This window comes from Trichomycterus rosablanca, chromosome 6 (genome assembly GCF_030014385.1).
Source record: "Trichomycterus rosablanca isolate fTriRos1 chromosome 6, fTriRos1.hap1, whole genome shotgun sequence".
Lineage (NCBI taxonomy): Eukaryota > Metazoa > Chordata > Actinopteri > Siluriformes > Trichomycteridae > Trichomycterus > Trichomycterus rosablanca.
This window is the reverse complement of record NC_085993.1, coordinates 40001-62500: the sequence shown is the minus strand read 5'-3', so window position 1 is coordinate 62500 and position 22500 is coordinate 40001. Positions and strand designations below refer to the sequence as shown.

Genomic DNA, 22500 nt, shown 5'->3' with positions numbered 1-22500 from the left:
TGTGTGTGTGTGTGTGTGTGTGTGTGTGCGTGCGTGCGTGCGTGCGTGCGTGCGTGTGTGTGCGCGCGTGTGTGTGCGCGCGCGTGTGTGTGCGTGTCTGAAGCTACGTGTGAGCTGTGTGGGTTTGATTTTGAGAACAGGAAGGCGTTGGCAAGTCATGCACGTGCTCACTTGCGTCAGCAGGGGGAGCAGTGGGGCTCCAGCCAATCACCCATTGAGGCCCTCAGCCAATGGATGAGCAGAGAACCAGAAAAAGTGAAGCAGCTCCATCAGCTTTACCTACAGGGGGCGCTACCACATATCCGCAAGGTACACACACACACTGAGGTACTCATTCACACACACACACACACACACACACACAGTGGAGTCTCTGGAGTGTTTCATCCAGCTGTTGTAGGCACATAAAACCACATATAAGAAGTAATAATCATTTCCTGCCGTCTCGCTCTCTCGCTCACTCACAGACCAGATTCAGTGTTTCTGATTTTAATAGGAACAGTTCCAGCACACAGGATTTAAATCCTATAAATATGTGAAAAGTTTTGGCGCAGTGATACCCGGCAGTAGCACCGGCACACAAGGGGGCGCGCTCTGCAGCTCCGCTCTCAGTTTTAACTGACAGCATTAATCTATCAATCGATTTATCAGTCAGTCATTAACATCCCTCACTTGTTCTGTAGACTGAACTGTGTGTGTGTGTGTGTGTGTGTGTGTGTGCGCGCATGTGAGAGCAGCAGAGGCGTATCTCCTCTCCCATCAGCCCTTCTGATACCGACCCCGCCCGTTCAGGTGTGAGCCGCCCTGCCCCTACAGGTCGGGAGACTAAATCAGGGATGGGTCACTCTTTCACCTCACACAGGAAGTTCTCATCTCATCACCACATCCCCAACACAACGAATGACTTAACCCATCGAGTCAAAGGTAACAAACACCACGCCCTTTTACCTGTGCAGTAATGTGTGTGTGTGTGTGTGGGGGGGGGGGGGTATAAACACTGGTTTTATATTATCTGCTCCTGTTCATAAATATTATGGTAGCAGTCTTTACTGGATGGTGGGGGGGGTCTGGTGGAATGTGGTGCTTGCTTTGTTGCAACTATTAAAAATTACTGCACATCCTACAGCCAATCAGAATCAAGTATATTTAATGTCTTTAGTATAATGTGTGTGTGTGTGTGTGTGTGTGTGTGTTGTAGGTTCTGAGAATGGTCCTAAACCCCTTCGTCCGAGAGCTGAGGGGGCGGAGCCTCTAAAGCGTGTGGGTAACGCCCCCTCTCTGGTTCCACCTCCACCAGAAACCAGTCTGGTTAAAGTGGTGGGAAAGATGTACCTGCTCAAGTGCCGGTGAGCTACACACACACACACACACACTTACTTATATATACAAACATACATACACACTTCTATACACACTCACACACTTCTATACACACTTACTTATATATACATACACACACACACACGCTTATATACACATACAGACAGTCTTAGTTTGGATGAATGTCATTTCCTCTGTGCTCACTGGCGCTCCCTGTTGTTTTCTCACCACCCCACACTGGCTGTGAAGGTCTCAGGAACATTAATTTCAACATTAAATGTTACATAAAATCATTAATTTAAAGTTAATGTCATTAAATTCACATCATCACCTCTCAGACCCTGCAGTGTTGTGCATCACTTCCTCATGTGTGTGTGCATTCGTGTGTGTGTGTGTGTGTGTCCAGGTTCTGTGAGCTGGTGTTCCGTGGTCCTCTCTCCATACAGGAAGACTGGCTCATCCATCTGCGACATCACATACTCAACCCCACTTCCACTCCCACGGCACCCCCCACAGACAGGCCTCAGCTGATTGGCCAGGCAGTGTAGTGGGCGGGTCTGGTTCAGATTAATGGGTTTAATATGTGATGTCTTTTTATTCTGATTTTAAATGTTTTTATACAAAGATTTTGGCAAAATGTTTTGGGGGGGGGGGGGGGGGGGTGATGTATTGATTTTGGATTCTGGGGGGATGATGTAGGATATTTTTGGGGGGTGACTTGTACACTACTGAGGGGAGGTATGACGTGCACCTTCTCTCACTGTACTAAACTTAGTACTGTCAGCACATTTTACCTCGTTTTATACACTTATATACAGTCTGCTTCTTCATTAATGTGAGTGAGAGTGTGAGAGTGTAAGAGTGTGTGTGAGAGAGTATATGAGAGTGTGTGTGTGTGGACTGTAATACTCGTAACACTTGTGGTTTTTTTTATATTGTGATTTATTCTTACTCGCTCAGTAAAATCTGATCTCTGATCTGAGTGTCGCATTTATTTTAATTCTGTTGGTTTGTGGTGATTCTGGAGGTTCGAAACAGGTTAGATTCTGTTTAAACTTAAATTTTTCATTTTAAAAAGAACTAAAAAGTCCTCAATAAACCATCACAAAGGGAAAGTTTGGTTGTGTGACGCCTTACTGGTGATTTTTACAGGTTTGTGTGGGTGATTTCAGGGTAACGTAAAGTTTGGAGTGTACAAATTTATTGTGGTGTTTATGAATTATTTATTGATCTGCAGCAGCTGATCAGTTTTAATATCAGATAATTTTAGTAGTTTTATGACAGAATCTTCAAATCACGTTTTTATCCATTAAAACTTTTGATTCTTCAACCTCTAATAATTTTTATACATAATAAAATACTGCACATTTCGTACAGACAGTTAATGATGTATTTGTTAACATCAGTTAAAAGATGGAAATGCAAATTAAAAGCTTAACATAAGAGCAAAGATCCACAAATAACATCATTTACATAAAAGAATCATCTAGAGAAAACCTTCCACTGAATTCATCACAGAAAATCAGTTTCTAATGTGCAAAACAAGCTCTAGATCAGCAAAATACTTTTTTTAAACAAGTAAACTGATAGGTTTAGGGTTTAGGGTTTAACGAGGGTTTAGGGTTTAACGATGGTCGAAGTTAAAACAGTAGCAGTTAATAAAGAAGTGTGATTCTGTTGTGTTTTAAGGTTGTGTTGGAGCCATTAGCACAGGAAACATTGCACACGTAGATAAAAGAATGAAATATTGTAATAAAAAGCTGATAATGTAAATTATGTGCAGTAAATCCTGCTGGTTTTATCGGATTCTTTAAAATGATTAGTTTGCATGTAAACACTGAGTCGGCTCCAGCCGTTGATCGTGAATCAAATCTTTGAATCACTAAAGTGAATCATAATGATCTTATTACACGCTGGTCTGACTGCTGAACCAGACAGAAATAAATGAGGTTTAAATTCAGCTTTTATTTACATTAACTAAATTTTAGATTTAATCTCTACACTAAACCTCAGACTGAAGCGGGACACAAAATCCAAAACCTGGAAACCACCGAGTTCAGATTCAACATGGTGAGTTTATTTTAGATTTGACAAGTGAATTTAATTGGTTTAAATATAAAATATGAGGAGATAAAGAATATGAAGTTCATTTTATGAAACTGAATGTGTTGTTTTGAGTCGTGTACAGATTTAACCTTCTGTATAAAGTTACACTCACTGCTTCAGTATTACATTTCAGTACTCAGATCAGATCAGTAATAAATAACACTAAGTGTATAAACTATGTGATTAATTCTAACTGAAAATAAAAGATCTTTTATTTATTTTTTATTTAATATCCTCATGAGATTATCAGTGCAGGTGAGGAAAGTTAAAATATTATCTACAGTTTTAACTGAACAAAAATCATTTGTAAACAGGATAAAAAAATAAAATTATATTATTATGAAATCTGTACCATACTTACTAAAATATGTAAATTAATTTTTAAATATTATGTTAACAGAATTGTACATTATTGTTACAGCTGAGTGATTAAAATTAGCTTTAATTTATGCATATTTGTATACTTTGATTTGCAGGTATTGAGACTTTATTATTATCCCTCAATAAAATTCGTTTTTTTGTCTTTTTTTTATAAACCACTTTTACTTTGCAGCTTACACACTGAGACTGTAGATTTAATCTCATGCAGAACATTATCATGTAAACTTAATTAATTCCACAGAACAAAATCAACATGAAATTAAAGAGCATCAAAACACGTCATAAAGAAGCTTCAATCATCTCAGAGGAACTGAACCGAGCTCTGTTCCAGCTGTCATAAAAATGGGATAAATACATAAAACAGCCCCAAGTGTCTAGGTTCGGTCCTTCCCTTAACCAACTACAAGGAGGATTGGTTTAAATTTTACTGAGACACACTGACCGAGATACAGGAAATCAGTGGCCACAGTTGAAGTTGATGTTTATGGATCAACCAACTCCAAAACCAAAGACCAAAAGATGCTGAACCAAACACTGAAGGAGAGACCAACTCAATTTAAATTTCACAAACACACACTGCAGCGCCCGACACTGACACTTTCTTTATGCTGCTGTTACAATAATCAAACCTTCACCACACAGCAGCAGAGTTATTAATAATTAGTTAATAATTAGCACATCTTTGTGAAATGTTCTGTTCAGATAAAACACGTTCTAAACTAATATTTAACCAGTGCATAAAGGAGCTGCGGTTGATGAAGCGGTTGATGAAAATGAAGCTGAATGAGTCTCTGTCTCTCCTCAGCATGGCAGTTTGGATGGAGTTACACACACACCACAATTATTCATCCGTCACAGCACCGATCGACCTGTCCACCGGTCAGCATGAGCACCCAGAGCTCCATGTTAACCAACATTTGTGGAGTGGACTGCTGCTGGCCATTTTCTCCATGACACTGGGGATTGTTTCTAACATGGCAGCAATGATAATTCTGGTTAAGCTGCGTTCACGCCCCTGCATGCGTCGCCGCTCCAGAGCTTTCCTCCTGTTAGCCACTTCACTGGTAGTTACAGACTTCCTGGGTCACGCCATCCTCGGCTCTATTGTCCTGAAGCTCTACGTGTTCTGGGACGGTTCTGTAGCACAGGAAGCTGAAGCAGATGCGTTGTGTCATTTCCTGGGTGGAAGCATGGTGTTTTTTGGGCTTTCTTCACTCTTTATGGGCAGTTTGATGGCAGCAGAGCGGAGTGTGGGCATCACCAGACCGCTGCTTCATGCCTCCCTGGTCAGTGGAGGTCGAGCTAAACTGGCTGTGGTAATGATATGGCTGGTGGCACTGTGTGTGGCGCTGATGCCTGGTTTGGGAGTGGGTACGTATACCTACCAGTACCCGGGGACGTGGTGCTTCATCAGGGTGCTGCAGGGTGTGGAGGTGCTGGACGTGGTGTTTGTGCTGATGTTCTCGTCGCTGGCGTTTGGTTCTCTTGGAATCTCACTACTTTGTAACATTGTGAGCGGACTCACCCTGCTGGCTGGGAGGATACGGCCACACCCGTGCAACCGCCACCACTCCAAATCACATGACATCGAGATGGTAGTGCAGCTAGTAGGCTTCATGCTTACTTCCTGTATCTGCTGGAGCCCCCTGCTGGTAAGATGCAGTTTAATAGGTTTAATAAATGAATAAAATCATTTAGTTTAAAAATTAATAACTGTATTGTAATTGTTGCTGTTATTATTATTATTATTATTAATTGTGGTTGTAGTATTACAGACAAAATAAATGATTTATTAATAATAAAGTATTTAAAATGTGTGTGTTTGACCTGTTCTGATTATTATTATCTTTATAATCAGACCATGTAATTAGTTATTCTCTCTGTTTGTGTGTGTGTGTGAGAGGTTCTCAGTGTGCTGAGTGTTACACACTCGTATGGTGGACACGGCGCTGTACAGGATGGTGATGGGCGTGGTTATGATGGTGGAAGCTGGTACGAGGCTCTGATGGTGAAAAGTGTACGACTGGCTTCCTGGAATCAGATCCTGGACCCCTGGGTTTATATCCTGCTGCGCCGCTCTGTTCTCTACAGACTCATCAGCATCATCACCAGGACACACAGAGAGGACCTGAGAGAGACCAGCATGTTCCTCAGGGGCACCACACCCTCCTGGCGTGGTGGAAACATGGTCGCTAGCACTCACACTGAGCACAGTGCAGAACTGAGGTAGTATTGTCTGTGTAAAACCTGAAGTTGATCACTGGTGCTGTGACACACACACACACACACACTAAATAATGAAAGAATTGAGCGATTTAACATGATTTAATGTGAATTCTCTGGATTCTTTTAATCTTTTCATGATATTACATACGGTAGATGGTGAAAGACCTAAATAATTTGCAATACTGGCGTGAGAAATGTTCTCTCCTGAATGTTGAAACACAGGGGTGAGTTATGACCCATCATTGCTTGTACAGACTGATCCTGATCCAGGTGGATCCTTTTATACCCGATTGTGATTTCCTCACCTGGTATCAACTTCTGTCTCTGTCCAACTTTTTTGTAGTTACAGCATCAAATTCTAAACGTGTTTTGATCAGTGAAATATTGGAAATCTTTCCTTTCTACTTTTATCAGTTAAATAAAGATTGAAGAGAATGAAACACTTCACACATTCTTCTTTATACTGTGTTTTACTAAATGTCCCAACTTTTCAGAATCGATTCATTTTGTTCTATTCTCAGAAAAGCACATTTTACTATAACAATCTCAAACAATATAAGTTGTAATGTAACACTAATATAAATGTCTGATTGTTTAAAATAATTGTATTTGTACCAGACGGAAAATAAACCTGAGGAAGAGAATTGTGAATAAATGAGTGAGTGGGTTATCCAAGTGTCGCCAGATGCACAACATCTACAATCATCATGAAGTGATGAACATAAATGAATGAATAAATGAATGAAATGTTAATAAATAAATAAACACATTATGCTGTTTTACTGTTTTGTTGTTGTTGTTTGTTTGTTTATTAGGATTTTAACGTCATGTTTTACACTTTTGGTTACATTCATGACAGGAAACGGTAGTTTATCTTCACACAAGGTTCTTCAGTTCACAAGGTTATACTGAACACAGTCATGGACAATTTTAGTATCTCCAATTCACCTCACTTGCATGTTTTTGGACTGTGGGAGGAAACCGGAGCACCCGGAGTAAACCCACGCAGGCACGGGGAGAACATGCAAACTCCACACAGAAAGGACCCAGACCACCCCACCTGGGGATCGAACCCAGGACCTTCTTGCTGTGAGGCGACAGTGCTACCGTGCCGACCTTGTTGTCGAGAAATCACTGAAACGCGTCTCTGTATGAACATTCCTGCTGTTTCACTCCAGTCCTGCTGGTGGCGCCAAATCAGAGGAAATTATCCGCTTTAGAGCGGAAAACGGTATTAAAGAATATTCTCTTTATATCAGCCTCCGCGTGCAGGTGAGAGATTATAATAATGATTATTATTGTTATTATTGTGTAAATATTTTAGTTTAATTTTTATTATGTTTGAGTTTGAAGATTCGGTGCAGCAGCGTTAACGCGCAATGCTACACAGAGAAACACCTCACTGTGAGCTAACGGGCTAAAGCTAACAGTGCTGATTTAATTCTGTTTGTAATTCTGCTACATTCAGTTTATTTACCAAAGAGTTCAGCGTGAAATATTAATATATTCTAGTAAACAGCAGTGTTCAGTGTTATATAATAATGTATAGCATTAGATCAATTCGTTTTATAGAGTGATGAGTTCTGTATGGATTACTGTTACAGTGATGCAGTTAATAGCTTCAGTGTTTAGGACTAAACTGAACCACAGTGCAGTGCATTATGGGTCCGGGTGGGTTTGTTTAGAGCGACCTGTCGGTTCTGAGAGTTCTGGAGTGACTGTGGGGTTTTCATTACAGATCTGTTCACATCCCACTTCTCATTTACATTTTCAGCATTTAGCAGAAGCCTTTATCTACAGCATGTGTAATAGTTTACTGTCTAAGCAATTGAGGGTTAAGGGCCTTGCTCAGGGGCCCAGCCTTTAGATTACTAGTCTAGCACCTTAACCGTTAAGCTACAACTGCCCATTGTGCTCAGTAATGCAGTGGGTCCCAATATACACCCATCAGGCATAACATTAAAACCACCTCCTTGTTTCTACACATACTGTCCATGTTATCAGCTCCACTTACCATATAGAAGCACTTTGTAGTTCTACAATTACTGACTGTAGTTTATCTGTTTCTCTGCATACTTGTTTAACCTGCTTTCACCCTGTTCTTCAATGGTCAGGACCCCCACAGGACCACCACAGAGCAGGTATTATTTAGGTGGTGGATGATTCTCAGCACTGCAGTGACACTGACATGGTGGTGGTGTGTTAGTGTGTGTTGTGCTGGAATGAGTGGATCAGACACACACTAACACACCACCACTGCAGTGCTGAGAATCATCCACCACCTAAATAATACCTGCTCTGTGGGGGTCCTGACCATTGAAGAACAGCATGAAAGGGGCCAGTGATAGCTCAGTGGTTAAGGTACTGGACTAGTAAACAGAAGGTTGCCGGTTCAAGCCCCGCCACCACCAAGTTGCCACTGTTGGGTCCCTGAGCAAGGCCCTTAACCCTCAATTGCTCATTGTGTTCCGCTCACTGTGTAAGTCGCTTTGGATAAAAGCGTCTGCTAAATGCTGAAAATGTAAATGAAAATGTAAATGAAAGGGGGTAACAAAGCATGTAGAGAAACAGATGGACTACAGTCAGTAATTGTAGAATTACAAAGTGCTTCTATATGGTAAGTGGAGCTGATAAAATGGACAGTGAGTAGAAACAAGGAGGTGGTTTTAATGTTATGGCTGATCGGTGTATAAAAAAACAGCAGAAAATTTTACTTCATTGTGATCTGATCATGCTTAATGTGACTGGATGAATGTTGTTGTATGAATGTTGTTGGATGGATGTGATTGGGTGGATGTGATTGGGTGGATGTGATTGGGTGGATGTGATTGGGTGGATGTTGGTTTCAGGTTTATTTGAAAAATGGCTGCAATTTGGGAGGAAAAAAAGGCCTATCAGGAGCTTCTTTACTGGGATGAACTTGTACAGAATGGACACACACTGCACCCTCACGATTACAGCAGGTAGCACACACACACACACACACTCACTTTAACCCAATAATACCTCACTGTGTTAAAAGGATTATGTTTACATTTTGAGATTTATTGTGTGTGTGTGTGTGTGTGTGTGTGCGTGTGTGTGTGTGTGTGTGTGTTAGGTACGAGGAGCTGCGTTACTGGTACGAGTGTGTGTGTTACGAGGATGAGTTGAGACATTACCACGCTTATCTGTCTGAGTGGAAGAAACGAGAAGCTGAACTTCCTCCTCCTGAAATGGTCAGAAAACTTGAGTACACACACACACACACACACACACACACACACACACACACACACACACACTCACTCACACTCACACACTCTAATAATCCCCTTTATTCAAAACACACGTACATACACACATTTTACACTCAGAGTGTGTGAGTGTGTTACACGGTTGGTATTTGTTTCAGTCCTTGAGGGATTTATTAAAATCACAGTTTATTTATTGCTCAGTAATAAAAGAATATCAGATTAATTCAGTTTCTCTCGTTGTTGTGTGTGTGTGTTTCTGATGACGTTATAAATATTCTCACCGCTGCTCTCTGGAAAGGTCAGAGGTGAATTGGGTGAAAGTTCAGTCAGTCATGTATCCTGGTATCAGATCAGTTCAGCTGTACCGCAGTGACTCTGGTACAGAAGTGAATCACTGAGGATCAGTCAGTACATCAGTGCATTATTGGTTGTTTGTGTTATAGCCGGTGCAGCCGCTCCCTCAGCGCATGTTCATCACTGAGGATCGACACGTGAAGGCCAAACATGCTACAGTGTACCCCGGTGCTGAGGAGCTGCAGGCCGTGCAGAACATGGTGTCCCACATGGAGACCGGCCTGAAGACCGTGGCTGAGATCATAAACAAGCAGGAAAACAGGTGAGCTGGGGGGCGGGGCTTAGGAGCTTCAGGTACTTCGCTTCATCATTATTCACGCACACACACACATCTCACACAGCTGGACTGACTCTAATGTTCTTGTGTCTGCGTGTCTCTCTGTGTGCATGTGTGTGTCTTTCTGTGTGTGTGTGTGTGTGTGTGTGTCTCTCTGTGCCTGTGTGTGTGTGTCTCTGTGTGTGTGTGTGTACGTGTGTGTGTGTACATGTGTGTGTACAGTGAGGTGAATAAACTGCGGGGGGTACTCCGAGTGGGGCTGGTAGCTAAAGGGTTGCTGCTGAAGGACGACATGGAACTGGAACTGGTTTTACTCTGCAGTGACATTCCAACCAACACGCTGCTCCAGACTGTCAGTGATCAGCTCACCGAAGTCATGAAGGTATAACACACACACACACACACACACACACACACACACACACACACACCTCTATTACTAACACATAGATATTACTTGTTAATGTTATTGTATGTTAGTATGGTAATTAGTGTGTGTGTGTGTGTGTGTGTGTGTGTGTGTAGAAGCAGAAGGAGGGCGAGTACATGATCAGTCCAGCACGTGAGGATGCAGCGGTGAGGGTGATGAAGGTGAAGGACCCGAAGCTCACCATGAAGATTCATCTCACCTCCCCAGTAGTGAGAGAGAAATTAGAGAGTGAGATTGCTGCAGGTGTACACACACAGTTACACACACACACACACTCACATGTATATAAATATTTCCCTGTTTGGAAGTTTGGAATGACCCCGCGTACGTACGTTTGAATACACTGGGTTTACTTTGCAGCAAAAATCGTGCAGCCACACACTCCATACAACTATAAACTCTTCGTGATTGGTCTGACTGACCCCCTTTCAGCCAATCATGTTGGTCCACTGTGGGCGTGTTCCTGTCTGCTGATTCAAACTGATATTAATTTGCATTAGTTTAACTGCTAATTAGTGAACATATAACTAATAACCTTTATAATCACTCTAATAATAATTAATAATCTGTAATCAATCAGCAGCAGAGTGGAGACTGTTAGTAATGAAACACATTTCTGTTTAACTAACGTTCATCTCAGACCTGGAGCCCAGCAGGAGGTGCACAGGAATAACTACTAGCTAGTAATCACTCACAGTATCTAAATTATTTAATCTAGTTTATAAAATTATTACTATTATCATTACCATTGTTGTTATTATTAACATATTAGTGTTATTATATAGTGTTATTAATGTTAATTACTATTATTATTATATTATTATTATAATTACTGTATTATTATTATGATTAGTATATTACTAGTATTGCTATTTTTTTTATTATTATTATTATTATTATATTTATTACCGCTACTACAATAATTGTTTAGTGGTGGCTCAGTGTTTAAGGTGCTGGACTAGTAATCAGGAGGTTCCTGGTTCAAGCCCCACCACCGCTAAGTTACCAGTGTTGGGCCCCTGAGCAAGGCCCTTAACCCTCACTTGTTTGCATTGTATAAGGTAAAAGGAATAGTCGCTTTATATAAAAACATTAATGTTTAAATCTTTTCATCACAGTAATATTAAACAAGTTTATCTGAAGCATTTGCAGACCACGCCCACATGTGTGACATCATCATCACTCCATCATTAATCACGCTATAGTTCAAATTTAAATGTTCCATGTTATACAGAGGAAGTCAAAAGTTTACATACCTGTGTGGGAGGTGTTTCACAGCAGTTTTGTGATTTATATTTTGATATTATTTGCTTATCACTAACCCTAACCCTGCTGCATTTATTAGATTAAACCACAAGCGTTCCAGAGGGAAGGTCCTGGAGTCTCTGTACTGAATTAAAAAAGCAGATGCAGATTTTGTAGCAGCGGCTTTTAGGATGTAAATCTCACTGCTTATTTCTGGTAGAATTTTATCTGCTGGTTCCTGGATTACATCCAAAACAGATCCTCATATCATGAAGGCAAATGTTGGGCCTTCGACCACACCCTTGGTGTAAACCCACGTCCTGGCTGTTCCATGTACCTAGAACAATTGTTTACACAGTTACACAGATCCTGGAATCCCAGAACTGCCACATGAACACGGTCCTCACAGTGAGTGCAGGTAAACCCTAGATTTTATTCAGACGAGGCTCGCTGTGCTCTCACTGATTAATTGATGAATTGATTGGTGAGTTGATTAATTAATTATTGATTGATGATTGATTGATGAATGATAGGTGAGTGGTGGTGCCGAGCTTTTGCTGCAGCGTTCACCCCGTGTCTGTTACTGCGAGTAAATTGTGGATGAATGAATCAGATCTCATGCTGTATCACTGTGAGTTTTTAGGGGCGCTGGAGTTTTGACCAACCGGAAGCTCTCTGACTCTTGGGGGCGGAGCAACTGATCTTAGTGGGCGGGGTCTCAGTAATGCACATTTCATGTTCAGTGTTAACCAGATTGCTGCACCACACACACACACACACACACACACAGCTTTTACGCACTGCACTGCAACATGTCATGTGATGGGCGTGGTTTACTGCAGACCACACCCTTAGTGTGACTCCACTTCCTGTTGACGTCCTTGTTTGTAAGCAGGGTGTTTAGGAAGTGCACAGCGGGCGTGTCGCTCTACCTGTAGTAAGAGCACACTAAGACTCCGCCCTCATACACCACATGTACATTAGCTCCGCCCCTGAGGGAGGTCTGAGCGCCCCTTGGTCAAACTGTGCCTTGTGTTGTGGTCTGATAGAAGCTCCGCCCGACGCTCTGGACACAAACAAATGCCTGGAGTCTCTCGCGTCTCTGCGCCACGCCAAGTGGTTCCAGGTTTGCACCTCGTTTTATCATCTAATGACCTCATTAAAACCCAAATTCATTAAATCAATCACGTATTTGACTGAACGTTCACAAAGTGTTTTTAAAACCTGAAACGCGTCTCGATTGTGAACGTTCAACTCAAATACGAATCTTACTGTTGTTCTGAGTCTGTAAGTGAAATGTATTATGGGATATCAGACCCCCCCCTCTGATCAGTAATGGTTTATTCCAGATTGATCAGAAAAGGGCGTGGCTCTGTCTGATGATAAAGGGTTAGTGAACGATGATTGAGCTGTAGACAGATTTAGGGCATATGGACACCCGTTCTGGATATAACTTCCTCAGCCACACCCACTGTTAACAGGAACATCAGATCAGACATGAAAACAGATAACGATCATACTGACGAACTCCAGCGTGTTTATAGTACTGCTGATCTGCTTCACCCAGGAGCAACAACAGCTCAGCTGTAAACCACACAAGCTCACAGAACCTGACACTAAATCAGTACAGAAGCACAGAGCACAGTGTAAACATCATCAGTTCTGGGTTACAGCACTCACTACCGAGTTCCAAACTTACATTGGAAGCAACGTCAGCATGAGCACTGATTATCAGGAGCTTCCTGAGCCCGAGATCAGCATGTATGATACCAAATATTGGCTGAAAAGGTGCAAAGTACACTGTGGAATCAGAGTTCTACAGACGACTGTGAACTTTACCAGCAAAGAGCTTTAGGTTTTAGTTATAATGGAAGTATAACATTCCAGAGAGTTGTTTACTGACTGACATAATGGTAACAGTTTGGGGAATACCCTTTCCTGTGCCAGCTTTAATAATGGTGCCCTTAATCACAAAGTGAGCTTCATCAGGAAACGGTTTTGTGTGAAAGAAGTTGATTGTGCTGCACACACACGGGGCCCAATAACAAACGAAACATTCAGTCACATTTACATTTTCAACATTTAGCAGACGCTCTTATCCAGAGCGACTTACAGAAGTGCTTCCATAGTAAACATTTCATTACTCTAGATTAAGTAAACAACAGTCCAAGAACACACATCTGCTAAAACTGTTTTTTTTTTAAGAAATGGAAAAGAATGTTAGTAAGTCACCTCACTAATGTAGTTGAATTTTAGTTAAAATCAATCCCAGCAGTCATGTTCCAGAATCTAGTGAAAAGCGTCCTCCTGATTTAAATAGCAGTAAAGCTAAAGCAGCAATGTCACTGTGAGTGAGTCTGGATAAAAGTGTGTAGAGTTTTTTGGTGCTGCAGTGAAGATCAGACAGAGATGAAGCTGCTGTGTGATCGGTGTGTATCTGCAGTGCGGTGGAGTGTGTACATTTGTCTGTGTCTGTGTGGCTAACAGGCTAAAGCTAACAGCCTGCGGTCGTGCGTGATCGTCATTCGAATCCTGAGAGATCTCTGTACCCGCGTCCCCACCTGGGCACCCCTGAAAGGATGGGTAAGTGTGTGTATGTGTGTGTGTGTGTTTTAGGGTTGTAACAAAACACTCGTTATTAATGATGATAATTACTGAAATGTTCCAGTTATTACCTAAATATAAACAAAACACTCTGACGAGCATCTGCTGTTCACACTGATGATGGTGATTATGACTGTGATGATGAGGAAGGTGATGGTGATCAGACAGTTAAATCACAGTTAGTGTGTATATTGTGTGTCAGAGTGTGTATATTGTATGTGTGTGTGTGTCAGTGTGTATGTGTGTAGTAGTGTGTATCTGTGTGTGTTTTGTGGAAGTGTGTATTAGGGTGTATATTGTGTCAAAGTGTGTATATTGTATGTGTGTGTATTACAGGTGTTGGAGTTGTTGTGTGAGAGAGTGATCAGTACGAGTGATCGGCCAATGGGAGCAGGTGAAGCTCTGAGGAGAGTTCTCGAGTGTATAGCATCAGGATTACTGCTGAATGGTGAGACACACTGACACACACACACACACACACACACACACACACACACACACACACACACACACACACACACACACACACACACACACACCTACATGCACTCTCCTCAAAGCAGAGGCTCTGTCCCAAATCACATCCTCCTGTACTAACTACAGTTCAGTGTACTTAGTGATCGTGTATAATGTTTCGTTAAAGCTCCACCCACATCTCTTTACCCAATAATACTAACCAATCACAGCAGAGGTGGGTGGAGCTTTTATTTACTGCTGGATTGACCTTGTGTTTGTGACCCTGAATCTGTTCTCATTTCTGTAATGAAAACTCTTAAAACTCACTCAGTCAGTTTATTTATCTTATGTGTGTGTGTGTGTGTGTGTGTGTGTGTGTGTGTGTGTGTGTAGATGGTCCTGGTATTTCTGACCCGTGTGAGAGAGAGGGAGTAGATGCCAGTCATGATCTCGCCCCTCAGCAGAGAGAGGACATTACCCAGAGTGCACAGGTACAGCTATTACCCACAATGCCCCATTTTTACACGGTCATGTAATGAATTACGGAGCTGGTGAACTGCACTGCTATGAACACAGACACACTCTCGTACACACACACACACACACACACACACACACACACACACACACACACACACACACACACACACCTGTCGCTGGGTTTGGATCATGATCCCACTGATACACACTGAACTCTGTTCTTTAGCTTCTGATCCCCCGACAGGCCAGACGAAACACTAAAATGTTTCTACAGACGTCCGTGTTTCCCCCTGTGTCTGTACAGAAGTCCTAAATTTACATGTATAGTGTTTAGCACAGACTTTTATCCACCACCGAGTTACTGCGGCTCTAAATGATTTTATTTTGGGTACCAGATTCACAGTTCTAAAGTAAGTTTAATTCAGCATCAGCGTAGGTACAGAGCTGCTGTGTGTGAAATGGTAGTGATGCATTTTGGGATGTGGTTTATAATGTGGGTAGCTCTGGTACTGCAGAACTGGACCTTGAGTGATCCAGTTACTTTTGCACCACTGAAGATTTTTATCCTGGTTGCATACTACATGCTGTTACTGGATTGGATGTGTAGTAGGTATTGTGTGCTATTTGGGACACAGCCGCAGTAGGGTGTAGGGTTAGGGTTCTAGTGTTGATGAAGGTGTGTGTATGACTGTCAGTTCTATCTGATTATATTTGATAAGTTCAATAATCTGATTTGTCTGATTGATTTTTTTTCTCAGTTTGCTTTGCGGTTGGCAGCATTTGGGCAGATTCACAAAGTGCTGGGCATGAACCGCCTCTCACCCAAAGCAGCACGCATGTTCAACGACCCACATCATATCTGTGAGACACACACACACACACACACACACACACACACACACACAACATACAAATACACACATGCTACACACACTGTACATACACACATGTACACGCACTAATATTGTTGCATGTTGGTTTTATTTCTGTAGCTCAGGTGGCAGTGCCAGCACCGTACCTACCAAAGCGCCCACTGGAGTCATTCACAGATGGAGGGGCAAGCGACAAGAAGTTACCTCGCAAAGGCACGTACACCCTGTGCTGTAGTTTTGGTGTTGTGTGTGTGTGTGTGTGTGTGTGTGTGGAGTTCAGCCACTCATCCCATTATTTACGTACTTACTCTTTACTTCTTGTGTGTGTGTGTGTTGCAGAGAGTCGTAGTGAACCCAATAATGCAGTGATGAAGCTAAACCAGTTGCGACCAGGTCTTCTCTATAAGGTCGTGTCCCAGACCGGTCCTGAACACAGTCCCCACTTCACCATGTCTGTGGAGGTCGATGGTAACAGTTATGAAGCTGCAGGTTCGTCCAAGAAAGCTGCAAAACTAAACGTGGCCTGCAAGGTTTGTGTTACTGCACATGCCTAACACACACTATATATCCACACTATATATACAGTGTATCACAAAAGTGAGTACACCCCTCACATTTCTGCAGATATTTAAGTATATCTTTTCATGGGACAACACTGACAAAATGACACTTTGACACAATGAAAAGTAGTCTGTGTGCAGCTTATATAACAGTGTAAATTTATTCTTCCCTCAAAATAACTCAATATACAGCCATTAATGTCTAAACCACCGGCAACAAAAGTGAGTACACCCCTAAGAGACTACACCCCTAAATGTCCAAATTGAGCACTGCTTGTCATTTTCCCTCCAAAACGTCATGTGACTCGTTAGTGTTACTAGGTCTCAGGTGTGCATAGGGAGCAGGTGTGTTCAATTTAGTAGTACAGCTCTCACACTCTCTCATACTGGTCACTGAAAGTTCCAACATGGCACCTCATGGCAAAGAACTCTCTGAGGATCTTAAAAGACGAATTGTTGCGCTACATGAAGATGGCCAAGGCTACAAGAAGATTGCCAACACCCTGAAACTGAGCTGCAGCACAGTGGCCAAGATCATCCAGCGTTTTAAAAGAGCAGGGTCCACTCAGAACAGACCTCGCGTTGGTCGTCCAAAGAAGCTGAGTGCACGTGCTCAGCGTCACATCCAACTGCTGTCTTTGAAAGATAGGCACAGGAGTGCTGTCAGCATTGCTGCAGAGATTGAAAAGGCGGGGGGTCAGCCTGTCAGTGCTCAGACCATACGCCGCACACTACATCAAATTGGTCTTCATGGCTCTCACCCCAGAAGGAAGCCTCTTCTGAAGTCTCTACACAAGAAAGCCCGCAAACAGTTTGCTGAAGACATGTCAACAAAGGACATGGATTACTGGAACCATGTCCTACGGTCTGATGAGACCAAGATTAATTTGTTTGGTTCAGATGGTCTCAAGCATGTGTGGTGGCAATCAGGTGAGGAGTACAAAGATAAGTGTGTCATGCCTACAGTCAAGCATGGTGGTGGGAATGCCATGGTCTGGGGCTGCATGAGTGCAGCAGGTGTTGGGGAGTTACATTTCATTGAGGGACACATGAACTCCAATATGTACTGTGAAATACTGAAGCAGAGCATGATCCCCTCCCTCCGGAAACTGGGTCGCAGGGCAGTGTTCCAGCATGATAATGACCCCAAACACACCTCTAAGACGACCACTGCTTTATTGAAGAGGCTGAGGGTAAAGGTGATGGACTGGCCAAGCATGTCTCCAGACCTAAACCCAATAGAACATCTTTGGGGCATCCTCAAGCGGAAGGTGGAGGAGCGCAACGTCTCGAATATCCGCCAGCTCCGTGATGTCGTCATGGAGGAGTGGAAAAGCATTCCAGTGGCAACCTGTGAAGCTCTGGTAAACTCCATGCCCAGGAGAGTTAAGGCAGTTCTGGGAAATAATGGTGGCCACACAAAATATTGACACTTCAGGAACTTTCACTAAGGGGTGTACTCACTTTTGTTGCCGGTGGTTTAGACATTAATGGCTGTATATTGAGTTATTTTGAGGGAAGAATAAATTTACACTGTTATATAAGCTGCACACAGACTACTTTTCATTGTGTCAAAGTGTCATTTTGTCAGTGTTGTCCCATGAAAAGATATACTTAAATATCTGCAGAAATGTGAGGGGTGTACTCACTTTTGTGATACACTGTATATATATACACACACACACACACACACTACATATAAACGTGTACACACTGTATAGTGTGTGTGTGTATAAATACAGTGTATATATAATATGTATATATTGAGTGTGTTCGAAAACCTAGGGAGCTGCCTTGCTGTCTTACTGCCTACACAGGCAGCTGCCTCAGTAGAGAGGATTCTAATAAGTCAATGACTGATAAGGCAGGTTATTCGAACGCGCTATTTAGCGGATCCATCGGGTTTTGCGTTTAGCATCTTGCCATTAAAACCAATGAACTGTGGTAGCACTGCACACTAACGTCAATATAACATCTCCCTTCATGTACCAATAACGGTTACATTTCATGACAAGCCCGAACTTGCAAATTAAAACACTCGGTACAAGTTTATACAAGTTAAAAGTTCATTTGTCCGTACCGTCAGCCATGTACACACTGTATACACACTTCATGTAAATATTTTTAAATGATTGAGGCCACTGTGGTGTTAGATATTGTTGATCCACAGAAGGTTTATTGGATTTCATGAGTCCCACTGTGACTGGGACCCTTATAGAACCAGGTGTGCCTTTGCAAACAGTGTCCACTTAATTCAGTTTGCAACAAATGATCCCCAAATGAGTTCTAGACACCAAATGAGTTGTAGACCCATCTCAAGGTTAATAAAAGCAAACAGGATGGACTCAATCATGATACTTAAATTTGATTAGAATTTTTGATCATTTTTCATGAATCTTTATTTTTTCAAAGATTACATTTTCACTTAAATTGTGTGTCCGTGTGTGTCCGTGTGTGTGTCCGTGTGTGTGTCCGTGTGTGTGTCCGTGTGTGTGTCCGTGTGTGTGTGTTTGTGTGTGTGTCCGTGTGTGTGTTTGTGTGTGTGTGTAGGCCCTGTTGGGTATGGGTGAGACCATCCCTGCAGAAACGAAGCCCGTACCCAGTCAGAACCAGGGAAAGGAGAGCAACACTACAGAAACCAGCAGCACGGGGACTGAAGGAGAGGCCGAGGCTGAGGTACACACACATATGCATCATGGTCAGGGCTGCAGACCCCCGGGTGTCTGTGATGTGGTGCTAGTGGCCCTGCAGTGCCTTAAATACTAAAACAAAAGGAGTGTGCTTTCACCTGATTTTATTATTAGTTTGAACTAGAATGAATATTGAAATAATTCTATACAGAATTAAACTGCTGAACAGTGAGAATGTGACTGAACTGATCAGAACTGTACACTGCCAGACAGGCTTCAGTAAAACAGATTTACTTTTAATAAAACATCATAAATTTTAATAGTCCTTACTGTAAATGTAGAGAAAAGGTTTGAGGTTTATAATAATCACAGTTTTATTGTTATGATCATGTGATTATCACATGAATTAACGAGGTTTAACATTAAGAGATCATCTCCCTCTAGTGGAGGAACTGCCACCTGCTAAACATGAGCGAGTGAGTTACAAACAAAACCACATAAACAGTAAAATAATAATTATATTTATCTGATAAATTGATGAGGTTCTGTGGATTTGAACTCTAAACAAGTGTTTATTTAACTGTAATCATAAGCGAACTTTCAAGTTTGTGAAACTTACACTTGTGAAAATGTAAGATATTTATGGAGATGTTTATGGTTGATTATGATTTTGATTTCATTTTGACACATTCTTTTAGCAACCCTAAACCCTAACCCATCCTTTTGATTCATTTTTGCTTCGTAACTGTGTGTGTGTGTAGGTTCCTCAGCAGGGAGGGCCGATCCTTACTAAACAAGGGAAGAACCCGATCATGGAGCTGAACGAGAAACGACGAAGCCTGAAATATGAAGTTGTCTCTGTTAAAGGGAGATTTAATGACAAGATCTTCACCATTGAGGTGTGTGTGTGTGTGTGAGAGTGTGTGTGAGTGAGTGTGTTTGTTAGATACATGTGCACTTACAGTCTAGGGTTAGAGCAGCACAGGTGTGTATAGGAATAAGTACGACATCAAGAGTTTGGTTAGTGTAAACGTCCTGTTAGTGAGTACTGTGTGTTCTGATGGTGCAGCATGTGTTTACTCGGGGTCGCTTCTGTTCTTATCTTATGACGTGATGCTGCGCCTGTTGTTTAGAGACCCTGCATATACCACAGTGTGTGTGTGTGTGTGTGTGTGTGTGTGTGTATGCGCGCTAGGTGGAGGTGGATGGAGAGAAGTTTCAGGGTTCTGGTTCTAATAAGAAGATAGCAAAGGCGAACGCAGCACTGGCGGCTCTGGAGAAACTTTTCCCCCACAGCAGCACCGAACCTCAAAAAAAGAAACGATTTTCACCCACGGTAACACACACACACACACACTATATACACACACAGAGACACACACACTCTATATACACACACAGAGACACACACACTATACACACACACACACACTACACACACACACTATATACACACACAGAGACACACACACTCTATATACACACACAGAGACACACACACTATACACACACACACACACTACACACACACTCTATATACACACACAGAGACACACACACTATATACACACACAGAGACACACACACTCTATATACACACACACACACTCTATATACACACACAGAGACACACACACTCTATATACACACACACACTCTATATACACACACAGAGACACACACACTATACACACACACACACACTACACACACACACTATATACACACACAGAGACACACACACACTATATACACACACAGACACACACACTCTATATACACACACAGGTACACACACACTCTATACACACACACACACACTATATACACACACAGAGACACACACACTATACACACACACACACACTACACACACACACTATATACACACACAGAGACACACACACACTATATACACACACAGACACACACACTCTATATACACACACAGGTACACACACACTCTATACACACACACACACACTATATACACACACAGAGACACACACTCTATACACACACACACACACACTACACACACACACTATATACACACACAGAGACACACACACTCTATATACACACACAGAGACACACACTCTATATACACACACAGAGACACACACTCTATACACACACACACACTACACACACACACTATATACACACACAGAGACACACACACTCTATATACACACACAGAGACACACACACTATACACACACACACACACTACACACACACACTATATACACACACAGAGACACACACACTATATACACACACAGACACACACACTCTATATACACACACAGAGACACACACACTCTATACACACACACACACTATATACACACACAGAGACACACACACTCTATACACACACACACACACACTATATACACACACAGAGACACACACACACTATATACACACACAGACACACACACTCTATATACACACACAGAGACACACACACTATACACACACACACTCTATACACACACACACTCTATATACACACACAGAGACACACACACTCTATACACACACACACACACTATATACACACACAGAGACACACACACACTATATACACACACAGAGACACACACACTATATACACACACAGAGACACACACACTCTATACACACACACACACTACACACACACTATATACACACACAGAGACACACACACTCTATACACACACACACACTCTATATACACACACAGAGACACACACACTATACACACACACACACACACACTACACACACACACTATATACACACACAGAGACACACACACTCTATACGCACACACACACACTCTATACACACACAGAGACACACACACTCTATACACACACACACACACTACACACACACACTCTATATACACACACAGACACACACACTCTACACACACACACACACACACACACTATATACACACACAGAGACACACACACTCTATATACACACACAGAGACACACACACTATACACACACACACACACTACACACACACACTATATACACACACAGAGACACACACACTCTATATACACACACAGAGACACACACACTATACACACACACACACACTACACACACACTCTATATACACACACAGAGACACACACACTATATACACACACAGAGACACACACACTCTATATACACACACACACACTCTATATACACACACAGAGACACACACACTCTATATACACACACACACTCTATATACACACACAGAGACACACACACTATACACACACACACACACTACACACACACACTATATACACACACAG

General features: G+C 42.1%; 3 protein-coding genes across 3 annotated transcripts in view; all 3 read left to right on the top strand.

Annotated features, from left to right (window-relative positions):
• Positions 1–1961, top strand: part of wiza (WIZ zinc finger a) — an 8010-nt gene extending 6049 nt beyond the window's left edge. Inside the window, exons 7-10 of the mRNA XM_062996483.1 lie at positions 104–309; positions 738–924; positions 1199–1346; positions 1727–1961. Coding sequence (XP_062852553.1) covers positions 104–309; positions 738–924; positions 1199–1346; positions 1727–1868 — 683 coding nt within the window. The 3' untranslated portion in view covers positions 1869–1961. The remainder of the gene's footprint in view (positions 1–103; positions 310–737; positions 925–1198; positions 1347–1726) is intronic.
• A 2761-nt stretch (positions 1962–4722) lies between these two features.
• ptger1a (prostaglandin E receptor 1a (subtype EP1)) lies at positions 4723–6815 on the top strand. Its single transcript, XM_062997120.1, has 2 exons — positions 4723–5459; positions 5711–6815. The coding sequence occupies exons 1-2, from the start codon at positions 4758–4760 to the stop codon at positions 6035–6037; spliced, it is 1029 nt and encodes a 342-aa protein (XP_062853190.1). The 5' UTR covers positions 4723–4757; the 3' UTR covers positions 6038–6815.
• Positions 6816–7250: 435 nt separating this feature from the next.
• ilf3a (interleukin enhancer binding factor 3a) overlaps positions 7251–22500 on the top strand; it is a 29358-nt gene continuing 14108 nt past the window's right edge. The window contains exons 1-16 of the mRNA XM_062997183.1: positions 7251–7305; positions 8883–8996; positions 9134–9251; positions 9713–9885; positions 10123–10282; positions 10426–10558; positions 12625–12701; positions 14063–14158; positions 14516–14627; positions 15029–15126; positions 15874–15976; positions 16108–16200; positions 16327–16517; positions 19098–19223; positions 19939–20076; positions 20373–20513. Of these exons, the coding sequence (XP_062853253.1) occupies positions 8896–8996; positions 9134–9251; positions 9713–9885; positions 10123–10282; positions 10426–10558; positions 12625–12701; positions 14063–14158; positions 14516–14627; positions 15029–15126; positions 15874–15976; positions 16108–16200; positions 16327–16517; positions 19098–19223; positions 19939–20076; positions 20373–20513 (1860 nt within the window). The 5' untranslated portion in view covers positions 7251–7305; positions 8883–8895. The remainder of the gene's footprint in view (positions 7306–8882; positions 8997–9133; positions 9252–9712; positions 9886–10122; positions 10283–10425; positions 10559–12624; positions 12702–14062; positions 14159–14515; positions 14628–15028; positions 15127–15873; positions 15977–16107; positions 16201–16326; positions 16518–19097; positions 19224–19938; positions 20077–20372; positions 20514–22500) is intronic.